The 22170-nt window shown below is 33.5% G+C and overlaps 1 protein-coding gene across 1 annotated transcript; it reads right to left on the bottom strand.

The window, feature by feature from the left end:
• Positions 1-16711: 16711 nt before the first annotated feature.
• LOC115706416 (probable serine/threonine-protein kinase At1g01540) lies at positions 16712-20009 on the bottom strand. Its single transcript, XM_030634062.2, has 7 exons — positions 18807-20009; positions 18324-18428; positions 18117-18239; positions 17856-18026; positions 17591-17720; positions 17297-17506; positions 16712-17207 (listed from the first exon to the last, which is right to left on the bottom strand). Exons 1-7 carry the CDS (start codon positions 19385-19387, stop codon positions 17034-17036), a joined length of 1494 nt encoding a protein of 497 aa, XP_030489922.1. The 5' UTR covers positions 19388-20009; the 3' UTR covers positions 16712-17033.
• Between the last annotated feature and the right edge of the window lie 2161 nt (positions 20010-22170).

Raw genomic sequence — 22170 nt, 5'->3', positions numbered from 1 at the left:
AAACTGTAAGTCTTGGCATGAGAGAAGAGTGTCGTATCAACGTTAATTTTGATCACATCTTCACTTAATTTTTGCCATGAATCTGCTCCATCAGTCGCTGTCAAAAATACAGCAATAGGCTAAAGAAAATTGTCCTGTGCACGAGCCCATTGCTCAAGGATAGAGTGAGCCAAAAAAATAACTGCAGCAATCGTACCTCTTTTCTTCTTCTAAACGCAGTCATTACACACCTTCCAAATCGCCCAACATGTCATCGTTATTAACTTCTTGTTCTCCCCATCAAAAGAGCACAACGTAGGGTGAAGCCAATTTGAAAAAGTACATGCAATACTCGTGCTAACTTCTAAATTATTGCGACACCAACATGATTGAACAAAAGAACACTCCACCAAGTAGTGAGCAATGATTTCCCGACCAGTTTCACACATAAGACATAGCGTATGCACATTAACATGAAGATGCCTCAATTGAGATTTTGTAAGAAGATAGTCCAAAGCGGCTATCCATAATAAGTCTTTAACTTTTGAGAGGACACGGAGGCACCACATTTTACTCCAAAAGTCTGTTTCATTCAAATGCAAATAGTTCTCTTTAAGCTGTTGCAAATGTCTGTATGAACTTTTTACTGAAAAAAAAATCATGAGTTCTCAAAACACCAGTACCACAAATCCTCATGACGACTTGAACACAAGGGAATACTCAGTTTTGTATCTTTGTCATTAAAAGAAGATTTTGAAGTAACTAATACTATAAATTTTTGTTATACTCAATGATTTAGAATCTTAACTTTATGTGTCTTATTATTTAAGACAATAATATTGATAAAATTAGAAAAAAATTACAATTTTATAAATTTTGAGTACTTATGTCGCTAAAAAAATATTGAGTTTATGTCACTTACAAACATAACATTTTGGACACTTATGATGCTATTTTTTTTGGGTTCATTTAAATCTCTCTAATTGTTAACATTTTTTATCAAAAGAATCTCTCCTACTAGATCATCTCTAATGGCACGACATAAACTTAAAATTGGTGAAGTTTTTCCACTAAAATGCTCTAAGTAGACTTCAAAAGCCATCCTAATTATGTGGGTGTTTACATTATCTCATTAATAATAGTAGCACTACAGATTATACTAATTTTTTTTTATTAGTTTTTAATATTTAAATAATATACTTATAATTAAACTTTTGTATATATATTATTTATGTTTATTTATAAGTTAATAAAATAATATAATAATAAAAATATAATTTTTAATGTTTTTTTTTTTTTTTTGAGAAGAAATACTATGTTATTATAAAACCAAAGTGATATCGTTTACAATAACATCGTAAATCGGAGGAGGGATAATACCCATCCAAAAGCAAGCTTCTTCCAACCCTAAAGCATATCTAGCTAACCCGTGGGCAGCCATATTAGCATGACGCTTAACATGACAAATAGATACATTAGGGAGAGAGGAAAGAAGGCAAGAAATGTCTACAATTAAATCCTTAAAAGAAGAAATTGCATTACAAGAAACAGTTAGAGCATTGGAAACCATGAGAGCATCTGTTTCAATGTGAGTAATTGGTACTTCCAATTGTAGAATCCAATTTATGCTGTGGAAGAGAGCCTTGGCTTCCATTTCATGGGAAGCAAAGCTGCCAACAAGAGGCTTTGACATAGCAGCAACAACAGAACCTGTGGAGTCTCGCACAACTGCACCAACACCAATGATATGTCGCTGTGTGTCGACAGCTGCATCTACGTTGAGCTTGAGGGATGAGTGAGGTGGAGGTCGCCATGGTATAGAAAGAGGAGCAACCAGGTTGTGTTGGGAATTACTTGCTGCAGCCGAGGACTCCTGATGTGAAGTGGATGTTGTCGATGAAGGCCTGAATTTCTGCTGGGCTGTGCGAAATTGCAGCAGGTAATTAGCAGCAAATAAAGCAACAGATCTTGCTGGTTTGGCCTTGTTACCATGAACCACACGGTTTCGCTCAGTCCAAATACACCACAAAACACAAATTATATGTTCCATTTCTGGTTTGGTGAAGATGTTGGATAGATGTAGGAGATAATCACCCTTGATCATTGTAGAAGTGGAAGTCCAATCAAGATTGTAGGATGCAGAACGCCATACCGAACGGGCATACTTACAACCAAAGAATGCATGACCAATCGATTCCCAAGCTTGATGACAAAGAGAGCAAGTAGCATCTGTTATTACTTTCCTGCGGACAAGAGAAGTAGCTACAGGCAGCGCATCTTGGAGAACCCGCCAAACGAAGATCTTAATTTTTTGAGGAAGATTCAAAGACCAGAAAAAATTCCATTGGGCAGGTGCGGAGGAGGTAGCAGCAGGTTGTATACATTCTTCAAGTTCAGTGGCAAGGTGATAACCCGACTGGACACTATAAATTCCAGAGGTGGTGTGATGCCAAATCAAAGTATCAGTACTCTGGAAATAGCTAATAGGAATGGTAAGAATTTTTTCCACATCAACCATTGAAAAACAGCTTTCCAAAAGAGGTACATTCCATTCACGGTTCTCTGAAATAAAATCAGCAACTATAGCTGCTGGAGGTCCATTATAATATGTTGGTTTGAAATTATAACATCCTGGGATCCAGGGATCCGAACCACAGTTAATGTGCCTGCCATCACCAACTTTCCAACGTAGACCAGCTCTGATAAGCTCTCGGCCATGTAGAATTCCCTGCCATGTTAACGATGGTGAATGGCCATGGGAGGCGTCCAAAAAAGATGTCCGAGGGAAGTATCTGCCTTTGAGAATTTTGGACAGCAATGATGTTGGATGATTGAGTATTCGCCAGGCTTGCTTTGCAAGAAGTGCTTGATTGAAGTGAACAAAAGAACGAAATCCCATACCTCCATGCGATTTGGTTTTGCATAGCAGCTTCCAATTTTTCCAATGGATTTTATTGCCCGTTTCAGTTTTCCCCCACCAAAAATTAGCCATCATTGATTCAAGTTGATTGCATGTAGCAACTGGAAGTTGGAAACAACTCATGGCGAAAGTTGGAATCGATTGAACCACCGCTTTTAGCAAGACTTCTTTACCCCCGGCTGAAAATATTTTCTCATTCCAAGCATTCATTAATTTCCACACTTTATCTTTGATCTCTCCAAATAGTTGTTGCTTGTTCCTACCCGAATAAGATGGAAGCCCCAAGTATTTTTCATGACACTCACTGATTGGCATTGCAAGATGTCGATGAAAGAATATTTGGCTAGCTAAAGTGGTATTGGGAGAGAAAGACATTACCGACTTGTCCGGATTTAGAAGCTGTCCCGATGCCCTATGGTAAATGTCCAAACAACGTTTAATAGCCAAGCATGAACTCTCAGTAGCATTACAAAATAGGAGGCTGTCATCAGCAAAGAACAGATGAGAGATGGGTGCAGAGTGTCGAGTCAAGGAGTAGCCATGAAGATTTCCAAGATTTTCCTCATACTGAAGCAGTCTAGATAGACCTTCAGAACAAATGAGAAACAAATATGGCGATAAAGGGCAGCCTTGGCGAAGACCTCTAGTTGGAGTGAGGGAGCCTGTAACTTCTCCATTGACAAGAAAAGTGAAGTGATTCGTTGTAAGACAGGCCATGATCAAAGATATCCACTTGGAATGAAAACCCATCTTTTCCATTGTTAATTTCACAAATTTCCATTCAACACGGTCGAAAGCCTTACTCATATCAAGCTTGAGAGCCGCCACTCCTTTACGACCAGAAGTTTTATGCTTGATTCCATGAATGAGTTCAAAGGCCACTAGTATGTTATCCGTGATTAATCGATTTGGAAGAAAAGCGCTCTGAGTTTCTGAGATGACATATGGTAGAACATGCTTGAACCGACCAACCAAAACCTTCGTGATGAGCTTGGAAATGACATTGCAAAGACTAATTGGACGAAAGTCTTTGACCAACTGAGGCTTCTTAATTTTCGGTATAAGTGTAATTAAAGTTGAGTTTAGCGGAGTTGGATCAGCACCTTCATTGAGAACACCAAGGACAGCAGCTATAACTTGTGGACCAACTATATCCCAATTTTGCTGATAAAACATGGCTGACATTCCATCAAGTCCAGGACTCTTGTCCGGAGCCATAGACTTTAGAGCAAGTTCAACTTCATTGGCTGTGAAAGGCTTAGTAAGATCATCATTCATTTCCGTAGTGATAGTTGTTGGAATAGCATCTATGAGGGCAGCAATAGCATCATCATCGGTAGGGCCTGCTGTGAAAATTTCAGCATAATATTGACAAATAACATCAGCAATGCCTTGTTTAGATGTTACTGTGACTCCCGCATCAGATTTGAGAGAAACAATTTTGTTATTAGCCCGTCTTGCATTAGCTTTCGCATGAAAAAACGTGGTGTTTTTATCCCCCGATTGCATCCAATCCACCCGAGATCGTTGTTGCCAATAAACTTCTTCCTGCTCAAGAAGATCATCTAAAATAGCCTCAGATTGTTGCAAAGATGTGAGTGTGGCACTGCTGTGATGTTGTACATTATTAAAATGTGAGACTTTTTGTTGGGCTTCAGCAATCCTTTTCTTCATCCTACCATACTTAGAGATGTGCCATGATTGCAAATTCTTAGCACAGGAGTCAATTTTGCCAAGAACAGCTGCAATCGGGTCAGCTATAGCAAAATGAGACCAGCTAGCTGAGATAATACCTTTGCTCTCAGGATCCGATAACCATAACCTTTCAAACCGAAAGCGACTTCTTCTTTTGTCAACATTAGAGACAGAGTTGAGTGGCATAAATTCTGCTGTAATGGCACGATGATCCGAAAGATGAAAGTCAAGATGAGTTAGCTGTGGTGATTGAAAAGATTGATCCCACTTATGATTGATAAAACACCAGTCCAGCCTTTCTTTAATGGTTGCAAGTGACTTGCGATTCTTCACCCATGTAAACTTCTCACCAACATACGGCAGTATTCGGAGTTGACAGTGATCAAGAGCAGTTTGGAAGGAGCTAATTTGGGCATCACTACGAATTGAACCACCTTCTTTATCACCGGAAGACAAGATTTCATTGAAGTCGCCAATGACCAACCATGGAAGCAAAGGTGCTACATCTGCCAAACGCTTCAACAATAACCAAGACATGTCTCTATTTTGAGTGGCTGGTTCCCCATAGAAAGCTGTGAAATGAAAAACATGACCACCATGAAGAGTAACAAAACAATCAAAGAAACCACGGCCATAATTTTGTAAGTTCAAGTCCACAGTATCCTTCCAAAGAAGCATTAAACCTCCACTATATCCAACTCTAGGTACCTCCATTCCATTATTAAATTTTAAAGATTGTCTAACTTGAGTAATTGAATTAATACATAGCTTTGTTTCCATGAGGAAAACAATGTTGGGGGACTGTTGTTCAACAAGCAGCCGTAATTGCCTAAACGCACTCGGGTTCCCCAATCCCCGTGCATTCCAACTCAAGATTTTCATAATGAGCCGCGGGATTGCAAAGCAATCTCCGCGTCGCTGTCAACAGAGCCATCTGAATCCATTAAGTCCATGGAAACATTCTGACAAGAACCTTCACCGTGTGACAGAACAGAGGTAAAAGGCATGGGGCTTTGATTGCGACATCTCTTTAAAAATTGTCTCATGGAGGGGGAATCATTGTGTCGCTTTGGGGAGAGAGCTGGAGGATCATTTTCTTTCCCTTTTAATTTCTGCTGGTTTTTGAGTGTAGTTGCTGGTGTAGTTGGGAAGGGGACAGGTTTGGTGGTGGAAATAGTAGGGAAGGCAGTAGCAGTGTTTGATGATAAGGTTAAGGATTGTGGAGATCTATGTAGATTGTGCATAGTTGTGTTGGGAGGGTAGGTGGCATACGGCATAGGTGGCCGGGAAGCATTTCCAATGTCGGGTACGAAGATGTTGGGAAAGCTAATGGTAGTGGGGGAGATGGTAGTGTTGCTGGTGTGAGTAACCATAGTAGCAGAGGGTGTAGGTGATGTGAAAGTGGAAGGAAAGTGGGAAGTCTGTTGGTTTGGTGTTACAACCGGTATAGTGTGATGCACAACAGCCGAATTGTGCATATCTGAAAGATTATGGCCAGTCGGGAGGGGTGTTGAAGATTCACCTTGCAGTAAAACATGGGGCTGTGGCTTGGGAAGTGTGTTCAGACGAGGAATAGTCGAAGTGAGAGATGATCTTGCTAAGCGTGTCAACAACGGCCAAGCATTTCCTTTGGCGAAGTCAGTACGATACTTATCATATCCCGTTGTTGGAAGTTTGGCTCCTTTCATCCATGGGCCAAAGGGGAAGTCATCATCATTACCCGAATCCATTCTCTCCATAAAGGCAATGCATTTTTCAAAAGGATGACCAAGCATACCACACTCAAAACAGAACTCCGGGAGACGCTCGTATCGAAAATCAATCCAAAATTCATCCTGAACTTTGGGCAGACTAATCATTTGTCCACGGGGCAGAGGTTTAGTTACATTAAGGTTGACCCGAATGCGCAGAAAAGGGCCCCAACCCTCATCAAGAGAGTCTTCATGAACATCTTTAAAATCACCAATCAGATTTCCCAAAGCAGTAGCCAACGGCTTGGACTTGCTTAAGAAAGGCAAGCGATAAACTTGGACCCAAAATGGCACAAAAATGAATCCTTCTTAGAGACATTTTGCAGAACAGATGGAGTGTACATTACTATCAAGTGATTTTGGAAGTGCCAAGGTTCCTTATTAAGAACTCTAATTTTATCCCCTGCACATTGAAAAGTTACCTTAAAAATATCATCTCCATAATCAGAAATGGTAACATGGAAACGCCCCTTCCAATGACCCCCCATTTGATCAATGAAGGTTGGCTTGTGAACATATGTTTCAGAGAGAACCGTGACAAACAGGATATGGCTTGGAGATTGAAGTGGAGGAGGCTCAACATGTTCAGAGAAAGCAAAAACAGATGATTCTTCCTCTGTTAAGGATAAAGTGGAATGGATTGAGTGAGAGAGGGAGTCCATTATGGTGAAAAGTGTGATGATCGAGAGAGAAGGAAGGAGTGGCAGATGAAGATTGTGAAGAGAAAACCCAAAAAACGGTTAGAGATTCATGTATACAGAAGAGGGAAAATTTGAAATTGAAAAGGTAGTTAAAATTCCAAAAGTTAGTTAAAGAAAACACAACTGCTACAGACCTCACATAAGGCACTATGTATTCTAAGTTTATATAGAATTACCTATATAATTTTTAATGTTGTGATTAGAATTGAAAAACAATTTCATTAATATTCTATAATTTTTGTGCTGATATAAATATTAAATTTAACAGTGTTGTTGCATGCATTTCGTGTGAATGCGAGGCTATCCAAGAGAAATGCGTTGCGTTTTGATTGGCACGAGTTAGACAACTTACACGCGTGTGGTGCACTAAAAGTGCTTTCGGCTCAGTTACTACTTCCCTATTATCCCTTTATTTATGTCACATTTTAAGTCTTTTTCTTAAATAAATCCAAACAAATCTTTCCTAAATAATTTCCAAATATAATTTAAAAACTCTTATAATCTCAAACTACTGCTTTAAAAACCAAAACAACAATTACCATTGAATTTTTTCTCAAAAAAAAAAAAAAAACAATTACCATTGAATTGAATTTATATTTTTTTTTTTTAAAAAAAAACAACCTCATTAAAACTTCAATAGTAAATTCACTACATCTCAAGAGAAAATAAAAGTAGGGGGTGTACAAAAATTTTCGTAAACCGCCCAACCCGAATAACCCGCCCAAACCAAACTGACAAAACCGATAAAAAAATACAAACCGACATAACTCGACAAAATTTTAAACCGCCCAATCAGTTAATTGGGCGGGTTGAAAATTGACCCAAACCGCCCAATTAAACCGCCCAACCCGATTTTTATTTTTTTTTATTTTATATATATTATATATTATATAATATATATTAAAAAAAAAAGTCCAAAATCTTAAAATTCTTTCTCAACCTCTCAATAAAATTCTTTCTCACATATTGTGTATTTATGTGGTTAATTTTTATTTTAGTTGAAACTAAAAAAAAAAAAAAAAAAAACCCTCTTATTTCGGTTTGGGCGGGTTAATCCGACCAAACCGCCCTAACCGTCGGTCGGGTTAAGATTTTTTTTTTTAATTAGGTAGGTTGTATGCAGAATTTTACAAACCGAACTTTACGTTGGGTTAGAAAATATGTAGTATAAACCGACTAAACTGACCGATGTACAACCCTAAATAAAAGTATCATACTATATTATTATTTATGATTGTCTGTTAAAAAAACAACACTAATACAATCAGGGTGACCATGCCACCAACATAATTATTAAACAAAGTGAGAGCTAATTTTACTAAAAAAAATGTGCAAAACTATTAGCAATCCTGTGATGATATTAAAAAGAAAAACCATTAAAATTATTACAATGAACAAAGGTGTCCCTAACAATACAAAATAAGTAAGACTGATAATCTTATTATTATTAAGAGCATGAATAACAATAAGCCAATTAGACACCAACTCCACCTTCAGATGACCAAGACGAATAGCAAGCATGAGACCAGAATAAATACTCAAAGCTTGAACAACAATAGAAGAGAAACAACCATTCCAAGTCCAAGTACTAAAAACAAGAACAGAACCTCAATCATCACAAATAATCACCTCAGCACCAATTTTATCAAAGTCACTATATAAACTCATGTCACAATTGATTTTAACCACCCCAGAAGATAGTTTTTGGACCATTTAATAAATGGCTTGTTGTCAACAATATTTTTCTCATGAGCATTAGACCAACAATTAGCCCAACTTGAAAGGTTACAAATAGCCCATGCTCCAATCAAATAGGTGGTTATCATCTAAACAAACTTTGTCACTCACCCATTTATTTTGTCTATACGAGATTCTCCAAAGACAAACAATAAACTTTTCAAATAAAACATATAATATATTATCCAAATAAAAATAGAAGAATCCATAAATGTCCCACATAAAAACATAAGAACCTGCAAGTAATTGGTAATAGTGTTGCGAACCAAAGTAAGATTGATGCATCCCCAAATAGCATGAAGTGATGTTTCGGCCCCAAAGAACAAAAAACACAATATAATAGAACTTCTATTTAAGAATACTCTATTCAAGAATAACCTCTAATTTGTTATAAAAAAATCAAGTCCCGATTTAGGATAGTTATAAATAAGAATAACCTTTAAATTGTAATTAATTATACATTTTTTAAGTCCCGTATTAACAAAGTATACCTCTATATAAGAATAATTACATCTTAATAAAATATATACATGTATTTTGTAAATTTATTTATGTAAAATTAATAATTTTATTTTAAATTATAATACATGTATAAAATTATATTTACTAAAAAATATTTCTATTATGATATAGGTATTGTTATTATTGTGACATTGATATTTTTTGGATTTTTAATTTTTTTTTTTTAGTGTAACTCTATTTAATTATAACCTATCAATTAGAATATAATTTACTTGGTCCCAAGTGTATTCTTAGAATATAATTTACTTGGTCCCAAGTGTATTCTTGGATAGAGGTTCTACTGTAAATGGTTACGAGAACACCATAGTGTTTTAGATTATCATAAGTGGGAAGCCATTTGTGGGCAACTTTCCACAAGAAGTGCTTCACTTTAAGTGGGAGATTAAGATGTTAGACTTTATCCCACAAATTAGGAGTACCGCTAGAACTAAAATCTTGTCCAATACCAAGGACACGGGTTATATGCCAATAGCCACTCTTAACTAAGTACAAGTCCAAGTTCTCAAAATGCCAAACTAACAAATTATTTAAAGGAATCTGCGCTCGGGGGATAACAAGAATAACACCTGCCTCATTTTTTGAAAATTTGTTAGTAATCAAACAACTATGGGCGGCCCCGATTTACCACACGAAAGGCCACTCAATAAATTTTCAAGAGGTCACTCATCCTGAAATTACCTCAAGTTAATAGAATTCATTCGTGATGGGTTACAAAAAACAAGACGCACCTTGTTAATATAGGTAGTACCAATCAATCCATTTAAGCTCTCTTCAACTGTGTAGTCTCATACCTACACAGTCTTAGGATCATTACACTTAACTTTCCCTAGGCAATGTGAAATTACATAGCTCTCGATCTTTCTTATTGCGGATCACAGGACTCTGACTGTCACAATAATATTTTATTTATTTTATTTTATATCTATTTTTTAAAATCCTTAATTATTTTCATTACATATCAATAAATACATCATTAATTAAAGTTGTTAATATATCATTCTAAAAGTAAAATAGTTTATAATTATAGCAATTTACTTTATTGAAAAGAAGAAGAAGAAGAAGAAGCTAACACTGAAAAACTAAGATTTTGTTTTAGTATAATGGTTTAATAAAAGGTTCATATATTTTCAATGTAAAATAAGAAAAAAGAAAAAAAAAAAAGGATGTATAGTAATCTGTATTCTCAATCAAATTATGGGTGACTACATAGTGGTGTTCTAACAAATAATAATTAATGTGAAGATATTTGTATTGAAAAGTGAAGTAAGAAAAAATAAACTAACAAAATATCTTAGAATTAATATATAATTAAGAAGATATTTATCTTGAATCCAACACAAGATATCTAAAGTGAAATATGAATGATTATGTACGTAAACAATTTTGAAAAAGTTTCTTCATTTTCTATACATGAATAATTAGGAGTAGAGAATACATCAATTGTAAAGCATGTAAACAAATGTGTTAAATCTTTTATTTTTTCCAAAATGTAAGATCGACTACTAGGGGTGTACATCAAACCGCTCAAACCGCTCAAACCGCTCAAACTGCCTGCACCGCACCACACCGCAAAAAAAATGCGGTTTGAAATTTTTCGCGGTGCGGTTGCGGTTTGAATTTTTCCTAAACCGCACGGTGCGGTGCGGTTTGCGGTTTGGAATTATTAAACCGCGATTCAAACCGCACCGCACCGCATGTTTTAAAATTTAATTTTTATATTTATTTAATTAAGCCCATACATATGAGCCTAACCCAAGCCCATAAATCTTAGGACAAAATCCATAACTCTTTACAAACCCTCTCTTCTTAGCAACAAACCCAAGCCCATACATGTATATTAAAATTTGGAGTTAGAAGTTTGTGTTTGTACATTTATATTGTTGTTGGAATTTAATTAGTTTCAAGTTTATTATTTTGATTTAGGTGTGTTGTTGAAACTTTAAAAAGATTATTAACTTATTGTTGTTGTTATAACTTTTATTAGTCTCAAGTTTGTTGTATTTTCTTAAGTGTTTTGGAATAATAATATTAATGATAGTTTAATTATTTTGTGATGACTTCAAAAAAAAATGTGATAGTTCAAACCGCATAAACCGCAGAAACCGCACCGCACCGCATCATTTTTTGCGGTGCGGTTTTTGCGGTTTTTTAGTATCGCGGTGCGGGTGCTGTTTGGAAAATTGGAAAAACCGCATGTGCGGGTTAGTTTGAAAAAATGGTTAAAAACCGCACCACCCGCACCGCGAACACCCCTATCGACTACTGCTCTACTAATATTAATTAAAATTTTTTAATTAATTAATACTTACAAATCTTTTCTATTATTTATATTATGTTCAATGTTCATGTTACTAATTTAGATTTACCTCTAATTCAAGAAATTATAGTTTTTTTGCTCAATATCTCGGCTCTTATATATATGGAACACTTTTTAATCGGGTATTACCCATGAATATTATTAAACAAATTTAACTATAAATATTAATTTTAAAAATATCAAACTATCGAATTTTAATCTAATGACGAATAATGAAATCGCAAATTTGAATTCTATACTTAATTTGACTACTTAATTAAAAAATATTAAAAAATATCTCTTTTTACACTATATCAAAAATATTTAACTCAAACTCAACTTTTTCTTTTCTTATTTTTCTTGCTAAAAAACTTTTTTTTTTAAAAAAATTTTTTTACCGATAGAACAATCTCATCCCATATGATATAAAAATGAGAGATTTTTTTAATTAGATAGAAAAATTATCCATAAAAACTCAAAATTTTTTAATTTTACTCATTCATGGGTAATACCCATTAAGAGTGTACCCATATATATATATATTTTTAGTATGTTTTCATTTATTTAAAACTCATTCTTCGGGATTATAAAGTAGAATGCTATAATTTAGTTGTTACGGGTATTCCCTTTGGCTGGTTCTAGTTTTTTATAGGGAGATCTAGTTGCTTAGTCTTGTTGGTTGATTCTCTTCAATTTGATTAGTTTTCTAATTAAAGTTTTATTTTGTTTTTTGATGTTTTTTTCAGGAGGAACTTCAGTATTTTAATGAGTTTGGAGCGTCATTTGAAGATATTATAGCTTTATTGTCTAAATTTTTGGGGGCAGTTTTGTCCTATGGGCTCGCTCTAAGACTTTAGTAGCCCATGGTTGGCAAAGCATGCTCTGCGGTTAAAGGATAAACTATCCTTATTCGAGGAGGTTCCAGCGTCAGTAGTAAATGTGGGCATCGTAAATTCATGAGTGATTTTAACCATTAATTTTTAATGTAGTAATAACAATTTCTTTATTTATGATGTGGTATCTTCTTATATGAAATCAATAACTTTTTGTTTTATATTTCAACTATATATACTTGTGCACTTTTAAAAAATAAAAAAATAAATAAAATAATTCTCAACCCTGAGAATCGTAATGACATCCTGCATCAAATCTATTTAACCAATCAAAAACATAAAAAAAAAATAAAAATAAATAAATAAATAAATAAATACTCCCACATGTAATATTAAAAGTAATACGATCACCTAAATATTTTCTTCTTCACAAAATAATAGAATAAAAGTCAACAAAATTAATAATATATTTGCCCTTAAATCTTTTCTTTCACTCTTCATTTTACTATTATTTTTTTTTATTTATTTTCTTTCATTAGTATAATATTTTTTTAATAAATCATGAAATTTTATTAATAGCAATTAACTAAAATAATAGCTTGCAATCCAATTGGGAGATTTCATTTTCACATATATTGGATCACATCCAATGTTTTTAGGCCTATCCAGATCCGACCCAATCATATATTAGATGTTAGATTTTACCATCCGATCCGATCCAATTAATTTCCATCATCCAATCGGTCCAACATCCATTGGATGTTGGATTGGATCGGTTCTATCCATTGAATGTATTTCATATATATTTATTTGTTTAATTTAGATTTATCCAATATTTTAGACCTAGTATTTTTTAGATCGGATCGGATCCATCTAATATTTTAGGTCCAGTATGTATTGGATTGGACTGGATCCATCCAATCTAAGAAAAAATGAGTAAAATTTTAATGGGATAAGTTGATAATTATCTTTTTTTGGGTTAATTAACCAAAATTACCCTCAAAAGTATTTTAGTTAATTTGTACCTATTTTTTTAATTAACTTTCTTAAACTACCCTTGCAACACAACTCTTTTCCTTCTTTCTCAAAGTCATCAAGGTCTACAATCTCTACAAAATACAGATAATGCAACAATCGGCAGAAACAACTCTGCTACAACCATTTGAACTACATCATATCATCACTGCCTCTGCTATAAACACCGGCACTAGGTCTCCACCATACAAATTCTTGAGAGTAAGGAAGAGTCGGCGAAGAAGAGAGACAACCACAGGTCCACAGCAGCACTACTTGCCGCTGTAGCTGCGCAAGGGAGTTTATGGCTACGGTGTGGTTTGAACCTCAAGACGGCTCCGATTGTTGTTGATGGCTGCGAAGCTGGTTGTGAAGCTTTGAGAGAGAATTAGAAAGTACAGATCCATGGAAGGAGATGACTACGAAGTCTAGATTTATTTTTTTGTTAAAAGCATCAGATTGGGAAAAGTTAATGCTAATTTAGAGAAGTGTGAAAATGGAGGGATATAATTGGAAGAAAGAATGAAAAAAGAAGGTATAAATTAAAGAAATTTGGACCGAAGGTAAAAATGAGAGACACCAAATTAAAAAGGGTATACCATCTAATTTTTACAATTTTAATGTTCATTTTCATATATACATATAGATTTGACGTATAATAATATAAAATTTAATACTCATATAAATTAAATGAAAATACTAATTAGTTCGATTGGATATTGGATGTATTGGATTTTTAGACACCCCATCCACCATCCGATCCGATCCAATTGGATATTTAAAAATAACATCTAATCCGATCCAATCACAATTAGATATCCAATGTTTGACGGTCGGTTGTAATTGGATTGGTCGGTTCTCATTGGATTTGATCAATTTATGCACACCCCTATGTGAGACACATGACCAGGTTTATAATAAAAAAACTAACTAAATAATCAGTCTTTAACTTTTATTTTTTATTTTTTTAAAAAAAAATAATAACTATTTTGATTTTCAATATCATATTATTATTAGTACAATTAAATATCGAGTTCAATATAATTTAATATTAACTTTTATAAAATATCACTAATCAATTGCAAAACACTATTTAAGTGGTGCTAGACATTGGTACACCATTACTCCTCTATAATAATGTCTTTTAAAAAATAAGAAAAATCACCATTCAATTTATAACTTTTATTATCATTCATAATTTTTAGGGTTATGTCACAAAAAAAAAAAAAAAACCTTTTGGGGGCATTTATTATTATTGTTATTTATTATTACTGTTATTTATTGTTTAAATGTTTACCAACTATCTGGCATCCATCAAATTTAATCTAATAACAAATCTTGTAAAGCTTGTTAATTGTATAATTTTTTTTTTCCATTATCTTTCTACCGCTAATTAGTAATTTTTTCCCCCAAACTTTGATATGTACTAAATCGTGCCCCTGAATTTTTTTGGGTGTTAAAAATTTCCCCCTAAACTACTGAAATTGTTAAATTTAAGGACTTTTGTCTAATTTTAATAAAAAATTCTAACATGAATGAAAATTCAAGAAACATGATTTAATATATATCAAAGTTTGAGGGGCATGATTTGGTAGATATCAAAGTCTGAGGAGCATGATTTAGTACATAAACAATTACTGAAACAGTAAAATTGAATAAAATTAGACAAAAGTCCTTAAATTTAACAATCTCAATAGTTCGGGAGAAATTTTTAACGGCCAAAAAAGTTCAGGGAGCACGATTGAGTATATGTCAAAATTCGGGAAAAAAAATTACTAATTAGTCTCTTTCTAATATTAAATTTGATATATAATTTGCTAGAAATGTGAAATAAATTGATAAATCCAATAAAGCATGTTATATTTTATGTACAAAATAAACAAAAAAAAATGGTAAAATAAAACTAAAACTGTTTAGTTACTGACAGGATAATAAGGTTAATTGTTGAACTCAATAGTGAACAATTGAACACTATTGTTTGATAATTGATAATTCAAAATTTAAAAAGTTTGGTTACTGACAGGATAATAAAATAAATCTTAAATGTGACCAAACCTATTAATACAAGTTTTATAACTTGCAAGTAATTACAGAGATCACAGGACTGGAAGATTCCCTCATTCAAATTGCACCTACCAATAGAACTAAACCAATAAATTTTATTTATTTTAATTAAAAATAGTAATAATAAATAAATAAATAAATTCCCAAACCAAGTTAAGAGGTGACAAAAGTCAAAATCAATATACAAATGGATGATGTATGGTTGCTTACTTTGAGTTTAGGGAAGTGGGTTCCTTGTGGAATAAATTGCACAATGCAACTAGGAATTGAAAAAACTCTAATTTATTTTAAAGTGATTTATTTTATTTTCATAATTTTTGCCCTTATTGGCACTAGGCAGCAACTTTCAGAAAGAGGACTAAAAAACCTAGTTCCTCCACTTTGAGCAACTTTCCCTTTAACAAAAGCAAACAAAGAAAACAAAAACTTTCATTGCCATTTTTCCAGCAATTTTTTTTTAATAATCTATGTTTAACCAATAGAATATAGATTAAAAGTATTAATTGCCAGTTGTTATATAAATGTAATATAAGATAACCACACATGTAGACAAACTTTTTAAAAGGGTTGCTTGATCACAGGGCAAAAGCATAGAAAAGAGAAGAACAAAAAATTAATTTGGAAGACTGGTTCAGAAGAAGAAGAAGACCAAATGACCAAAAATAATCACTTTTTTAATGTTGCAGGCTGGAGCAAAACAACAAAAAAGACCACCCCCCCACAAAACAATGATGTCCTGCTTCTTACTCTTGAAAATTTATTCAAAAGAAAATTTCAGCAATAAATGAAACCCCAAAAATAAGATAAAGGAAAAGAATAAAGGAAAAAACAAAGGCATGTTATGTCATTGATGGAAAACCAACACCATGCCCACATTTCCAATATAGATATAAGGATTTTCCCACCTTGCTGGTGGTCCTACCAGGGGAAGGGAAAACAACATGAACAAGTTAATTTGTAGCAGCATAGCTTTCATTAGATTAGCTGGTAACTTGGTCCATACCAAGAAACCATCCAAATTTTGAAGTTGGCTTTGATGTTGATGCCCATCAAAAGTGGCTGGTATAATTGGGTCCACCATCCATAATTCCAACTGGCAATGATTGTGACAGAAAGTAGGAAGCTTATGAATGACGAGTTAAGAATGTATGGAAATTTAAGAATATGATAAGAGAGATTTGGCTCTTATAACGTGGATATTTGGAAAGAATGTATATAGGAAGTAAGTAACACTAACCATATTTATGTTTTACAAGCAGAAGAGAAAAAAAAAGATATCAACGACCTATGGTACCTATAACAATAATGAAAAAAATATTTTGTCCCAAATGTACAGATGCATCACAATTTGATGCAGGGCACATCTGAAAAGGTATAGGAGAAAGCTAAGCATACAACAAATACAGATTTTGTTGTTTTTCTTATGGAAGCGAAGGTGCAGCAATAAATCTTGTTGGGAAAAGAAATTGAGCTTCCAAAAACGAGGATCTTATCTGTTAGTCACCTAATCTTCCAGCACAGTTATCTCCACCTTGTTGGCTGGTGATGAATGCTGCCACTATCACCTTCACTTGCTGTTGTATCAGAAGTCTCTCCACCCAATTGTTTATCGCCTATTTTAGCACCAGCACGACTTTCTTGTTGTTGAGGATGATCACGATTTGGTTGTGGAACATCTCTAGCAGTACGGCGGTCCTGCATATTGAAAACAAAAATTGATAAAGGAGCTCGCTTTGCAAATAATAAAATGAATGAATTGGAAATCACTGGGACATAAGACGTACATCTCGAAATAGCAAGTCATCTGCCTCAAGCATGTGAATAACATGCCCCATCTTTGGCCTTTTTGTTGCATCAGGATCAACACATTTAAGGGCAACTAGGAGAACACGCTTGAGTGCTTTGGAAGTTGGCATCTCAGGCAGCTTGGGATCAATTACTTGCTCAGATTTCCGATTCCCAACCAAAGTTTTTAACCATTCAACCATATTCACCTGCAAATATAGATTCACTTTCAGCCTATAATTGGCAGCAGGAAAGCAAACTACAAGGTTTAACAAATCATAATCAAGACTAACCTCTCCTTGTTGTCGACTATAATCAACGGGGTTTCTTCCAGAAATTAGCTCCATGATGAGAATTCCAAAGCTATAGATATCACTTTTTTCATTCAGCATTCCAGTGCAAGCATATTCTGGTGCAACATAACTGAAAAAAAATGCCAATGTGAGCTTTCTTGATGATCTTAATAACAATGCAAGCATTAAATTCTTACATAAATAACCCCCATAAACAGATTACCAAGGGAGAGAAAACAAAGGATATCAAGAAAATGTAACTAACCCAAATGTTCCCATTACACGAGTAGTGACATAGCTTGTATCAGAACACAAGAGCTTTGCAAGCCCGAAATCGGACACCTTTGCATTCCATTGTCGATCAATTAGTATGTTGCTAGACTTCACATCACGGTGAACAACCTTCGGTTCAAGACCCTCATGAAGATAGGCCAAACTACACAATAGAAAAATGCAATTTCAGACAGACTTTTACATAGACATAAACAAAGGTGAAAATCATACAGAAAATAATTGATGGTAGTACCCTTTTGCTGTTCCCAGTAAGATGTTCATCCGGATCTCCCATGTTAATGGGCTTACTTCACCAACATCCCCATGGAGCCATTGATCCAGATTACCATTGTCAACATACTCATACACAAGCATCCTAATAAACAAAACAATGTCAATGAATGAAATCTCTTGACTGAACAAAACCTTAGTTCAGATATGAAGATATACAATAAGTTACCTATAGGCACCCTCAACACAGTATCCAAGTAACCTCACTAGGTTTTTGTGTCTCACACGCCCAATTACTTCTACCTCCACCTTAAATTCCTTCTCAGCTTGACCCCTAACAGTTGAAAAGTCTCGTTAGAAAGCCCGTTAGCCAATATGCATACACGGAAATAATGATTAAAAAAAAAACAAAAATTGGTTATAAACTCGCGAAGAGCCTAGATAAACAGTGGAAGACATGAAAAAGGAGGACACAAAGGTGTGTAGAAGAAGTGAACAAGTGCTTAATTTCGAATATAAGGAAAAAGATGTTCTTTCTCAGAGAGAAAAAAAAAACACACACACACCGAATTCACCGCAAAATGCAATTAAAGAAATTACATGAGAAACAAACAGAGTTTAAGAACATAAAAAGGCTTTCTTTTCTTATGCTTTCAACAGTGAAAGAGATCAATTTCGTTTCCCAGAAACCATAGAAAAATAAAATGAGTACCTGTTATTCAAGAGGTTTTTGACTGCGATTCTGGTACCGTCACCGAGAATACCACTGTAGACAATCCCATACCCACCTTCCCCAATCACATTCTCAGGAGACAACCCATTAGTGGCCGCTTCAAGCTCTCTCAGAGTATACCATCTTCCCCACCCAAGATGCGAAACCTCAGGACCTACGTTACCGCTGCCAAACGACGTCGTATCACCTCCACTCATCATCGTTCCCCTGCTTTCCCCACTGGATGCTCGATCCGAGAACACGACGACCCTATGGTCGGGTTTGCCGATCTCAACATGGATTTCAGGCTGCGGATGGTGGTGAACGATCTCCTGTATTTCCTTGGAGATCACTGGGGTTTGTAAATCAATGGCAGAGGCCATGGTTGATGTGGGCTTGGTCGAAGATTTGGACTTGTGCTTGGTCCGATGGCGAGAAGTGATGCAGATTGAGAGGAGGAAGAGTGTGATGACTATAAGTGAACCGACAAGGATTCCGATGACGACCCAGAGCCGTAGCCCGAATATGGAAGTGGGCTTGGAGAGCTCAGAGTTCACAAACGCAGCGTCGTAGATTGACATCGTTATCTTATCTGGGTTTCCTTTTTTGTTGTCGTTTTCTTGTGGGTTTTAAGAGGCGTCGGTTTGGGTTGAAGTGAGTTCGGCGAGGTGAGTTTTGAGGGGCATTGGCTCCGCCGGAAAATCCCAAGAAATGGTTTTTCTCTGTATGGGAATTATCGGACTCTCCGGCGACCAGAGGAAGAGGATTATAGAGAGAGAAAGATGGAGACTTTTTGAAAACTTGAATGGATTCTTACAGTGGCAGCAGTACCAGTTGAGCTGTCTGTCTCTGTATTTTTTGGATTCTTTTTAAAAATTAAATAATACCCTCTGGATAATATTTAATGACATTTATATCCTCTCTTTCTATTATAAATATTTAATTACTAAGATAGATATACAGATGATACTTTTGAAATCTTGACTCTCCTCTCTCTCTCTTTCCTTTTCGGCCTCTGAGGATGAATAAAATACTAAACTAGTAGTACATCATGCACTGATTTATTAGTATAGGGTTTATATAATCTTAATAATAATAATAATATTGATGTAATTGCTTGTAGAGACAACAATATATTGTAAGGATCGTAAGGATCGGTTTCATAACCATGGTCAATCGAAGATGATAGTAGTAGTGTGAGTGTGTGTCTGTATACAAGATTTCTATTATTTTTATATTGGGTTGCGTAGTTAATGAGTTAGACCAAAATTAGTAATATAAATATTTATAATAGGCATAAGTTAACAAGTGGAGAAACCATTTTGGATAATGGTAGCATTGGTCTGTCGTAACCACCTTTGGTGGCATAGTTCAAGGCTATTCGCTATGGTGTTAGGGCCGCAACCAGTCTCGACTTTTATTTGAATTCAACTTGCTTGTTATATTAATTTTCATTATGTTAGTTATAATTTTATTGTTAAAGAGGTTTATAGAGTTGTTCATTCTTTAGCTAAATCATTCATTTCTATAAAAGATGACGTGTTTCGTAGTGTTATCATTGTAACATATGCCTATTATCAATGATACTTTGCTCAATTTTCAGACTCTCTCAAGTTTTGTGTATTTCGAGATATTTTTCCATCATAAAATAAGTCATGCAAATTATTTAGTTGAAATGGTTTAAGAAAATAATGCTCTGTCAAAATTATACATATAAGGTAATTGTTATTTGTTTTGCTATTACATACACTGATTAATTAAGTTATTACTCTATTTATTATATAATATGAAATATAATTTACAGTAAACCAGATATTTTTAGTATTTTAGTTGTACACATAAAATAAGTATTTTTTTTATGCTAGAAGAAGTGTCTTTTATATATACATTTTTTTTTGAGTTGTACACACCTAGAAGTCAATCCTATAATCCCTACACACGCACCTCCCTCCAATACCTTCTATCCTATATTAACTAGCCTAATCAGCTGGTTACATATAAAAAAAAGTATTTTGATATTCGACCTCCTCGTTCTAAATTAACTATGAATAAATATAAATTATAATTATAATTTATCTAAATATATAAAAAATAGGGAAATTTACATCTAGAGTCTTAAAATATATCTCATTTACACAAATAACGTGACTTTTAAAATAATGAAAGTTACCCTTATATTTATACCGTTTTCATTAATATTAGTTTTGTGTTTGATTCATACGTTATTGGTTTATCTCTGTAGTATAGCTTTTTTATTTTTTTGCAATATATCTCAATGTTTGTATGAAATCTTGTCCTATACCAATAATTTTTTTTTTGTTGTAACTGTACATATATTTTTTTTGAATGGGAATAACTGTACATATAATTTGATATGTCTAGATTTAAAATATTTTCTCTTTCTTCTCTTTTTTTATATTTAATTTTTTTTTTTTGCTACACTAATAATTATTTGATCTCAAAAATTGTACTATTATGATTTACTCTTTAAGATAATTATTTTAATATGTGAGAAGCATATACTTTTTTGCTAGTCGGAATCAAAGGTAACATTTTAATTAGTTTCTTTCAATTTTTTTCTCTTGTTTTTCTTTTTAAAAGTTTCTTTTATTTTTAGTTTACCAACATTTAAGCAATATTTAAACTATGAAGTATACTAAATAAAACTATTTTATTTTATAATTACTTGTTATATTATATAAAAACTAACTAGTTTCTACAATAAACTTAAAAGGTAAATAAAAATATAATTTTAAAGTATATAATTAGTAATTTAAATGTTTATTAATTTAATTTACTAAATTACATGAGTTTTTTTATTATTGTTATTATAATTTATTAGTTTATTAAATAGACTTGAATGTAACATAAATATTGTTAAAAAAAAAAGTAATATAAAAGTTTAAAATAACATAATAATTTAATATGATTTAAAAAAAAAACACACACAGGTTTCAAAGTATCAGAAGGTATACTAAATAATTAGTATATAAAAATGGTGGCTTATTATATTACATAACAACTCATTATTTTCAATAAACTTTAAGGTTACCAAAATGTATTTTAAATAATAAGATACTATAATATAACTTAAAAATAATTAATTAATTATTAAGATATTTACAAATAAATTTTGGAGGTAACCAAATTCTATCTCAAATTATATGATATAAAAATGAATTTTTTTCTTTTTTTTTTTATGTAAAAGTAACTAATTAGTTTCTTATCAACATTATAAGTAAGTAACCAAAAGATAAGTTTTGAAAATGCAGCTAAATTAAAAATAAAAAGTAGAATTTAAGATTAATTTTGTTTCAGGCATATTAATTTAGAATTAAGGTATTTTTTGAAGATGTGGCAAGGT

Source organism: Cannabis sativa, chromosome 1 (genome assembly GCF_029168945.1).
Source record: "Cannabis sativa cultivar Pink pepper isolate KNU-18-1 chromosome 1, ASM2916894v1, whole genome shotgun sequence".
Taxonomy (NCBI): Eukaryota; Viridiplantae; Streptophyta; class Magnoliopsida; order Rosales; family Cannabaceae; genus Cannabis; species Cannabis sativa.
Note: the sequence above shows the minus strand (reverse complement) of the source record. Positions and strands in the feature narration are given on the sequence as shown.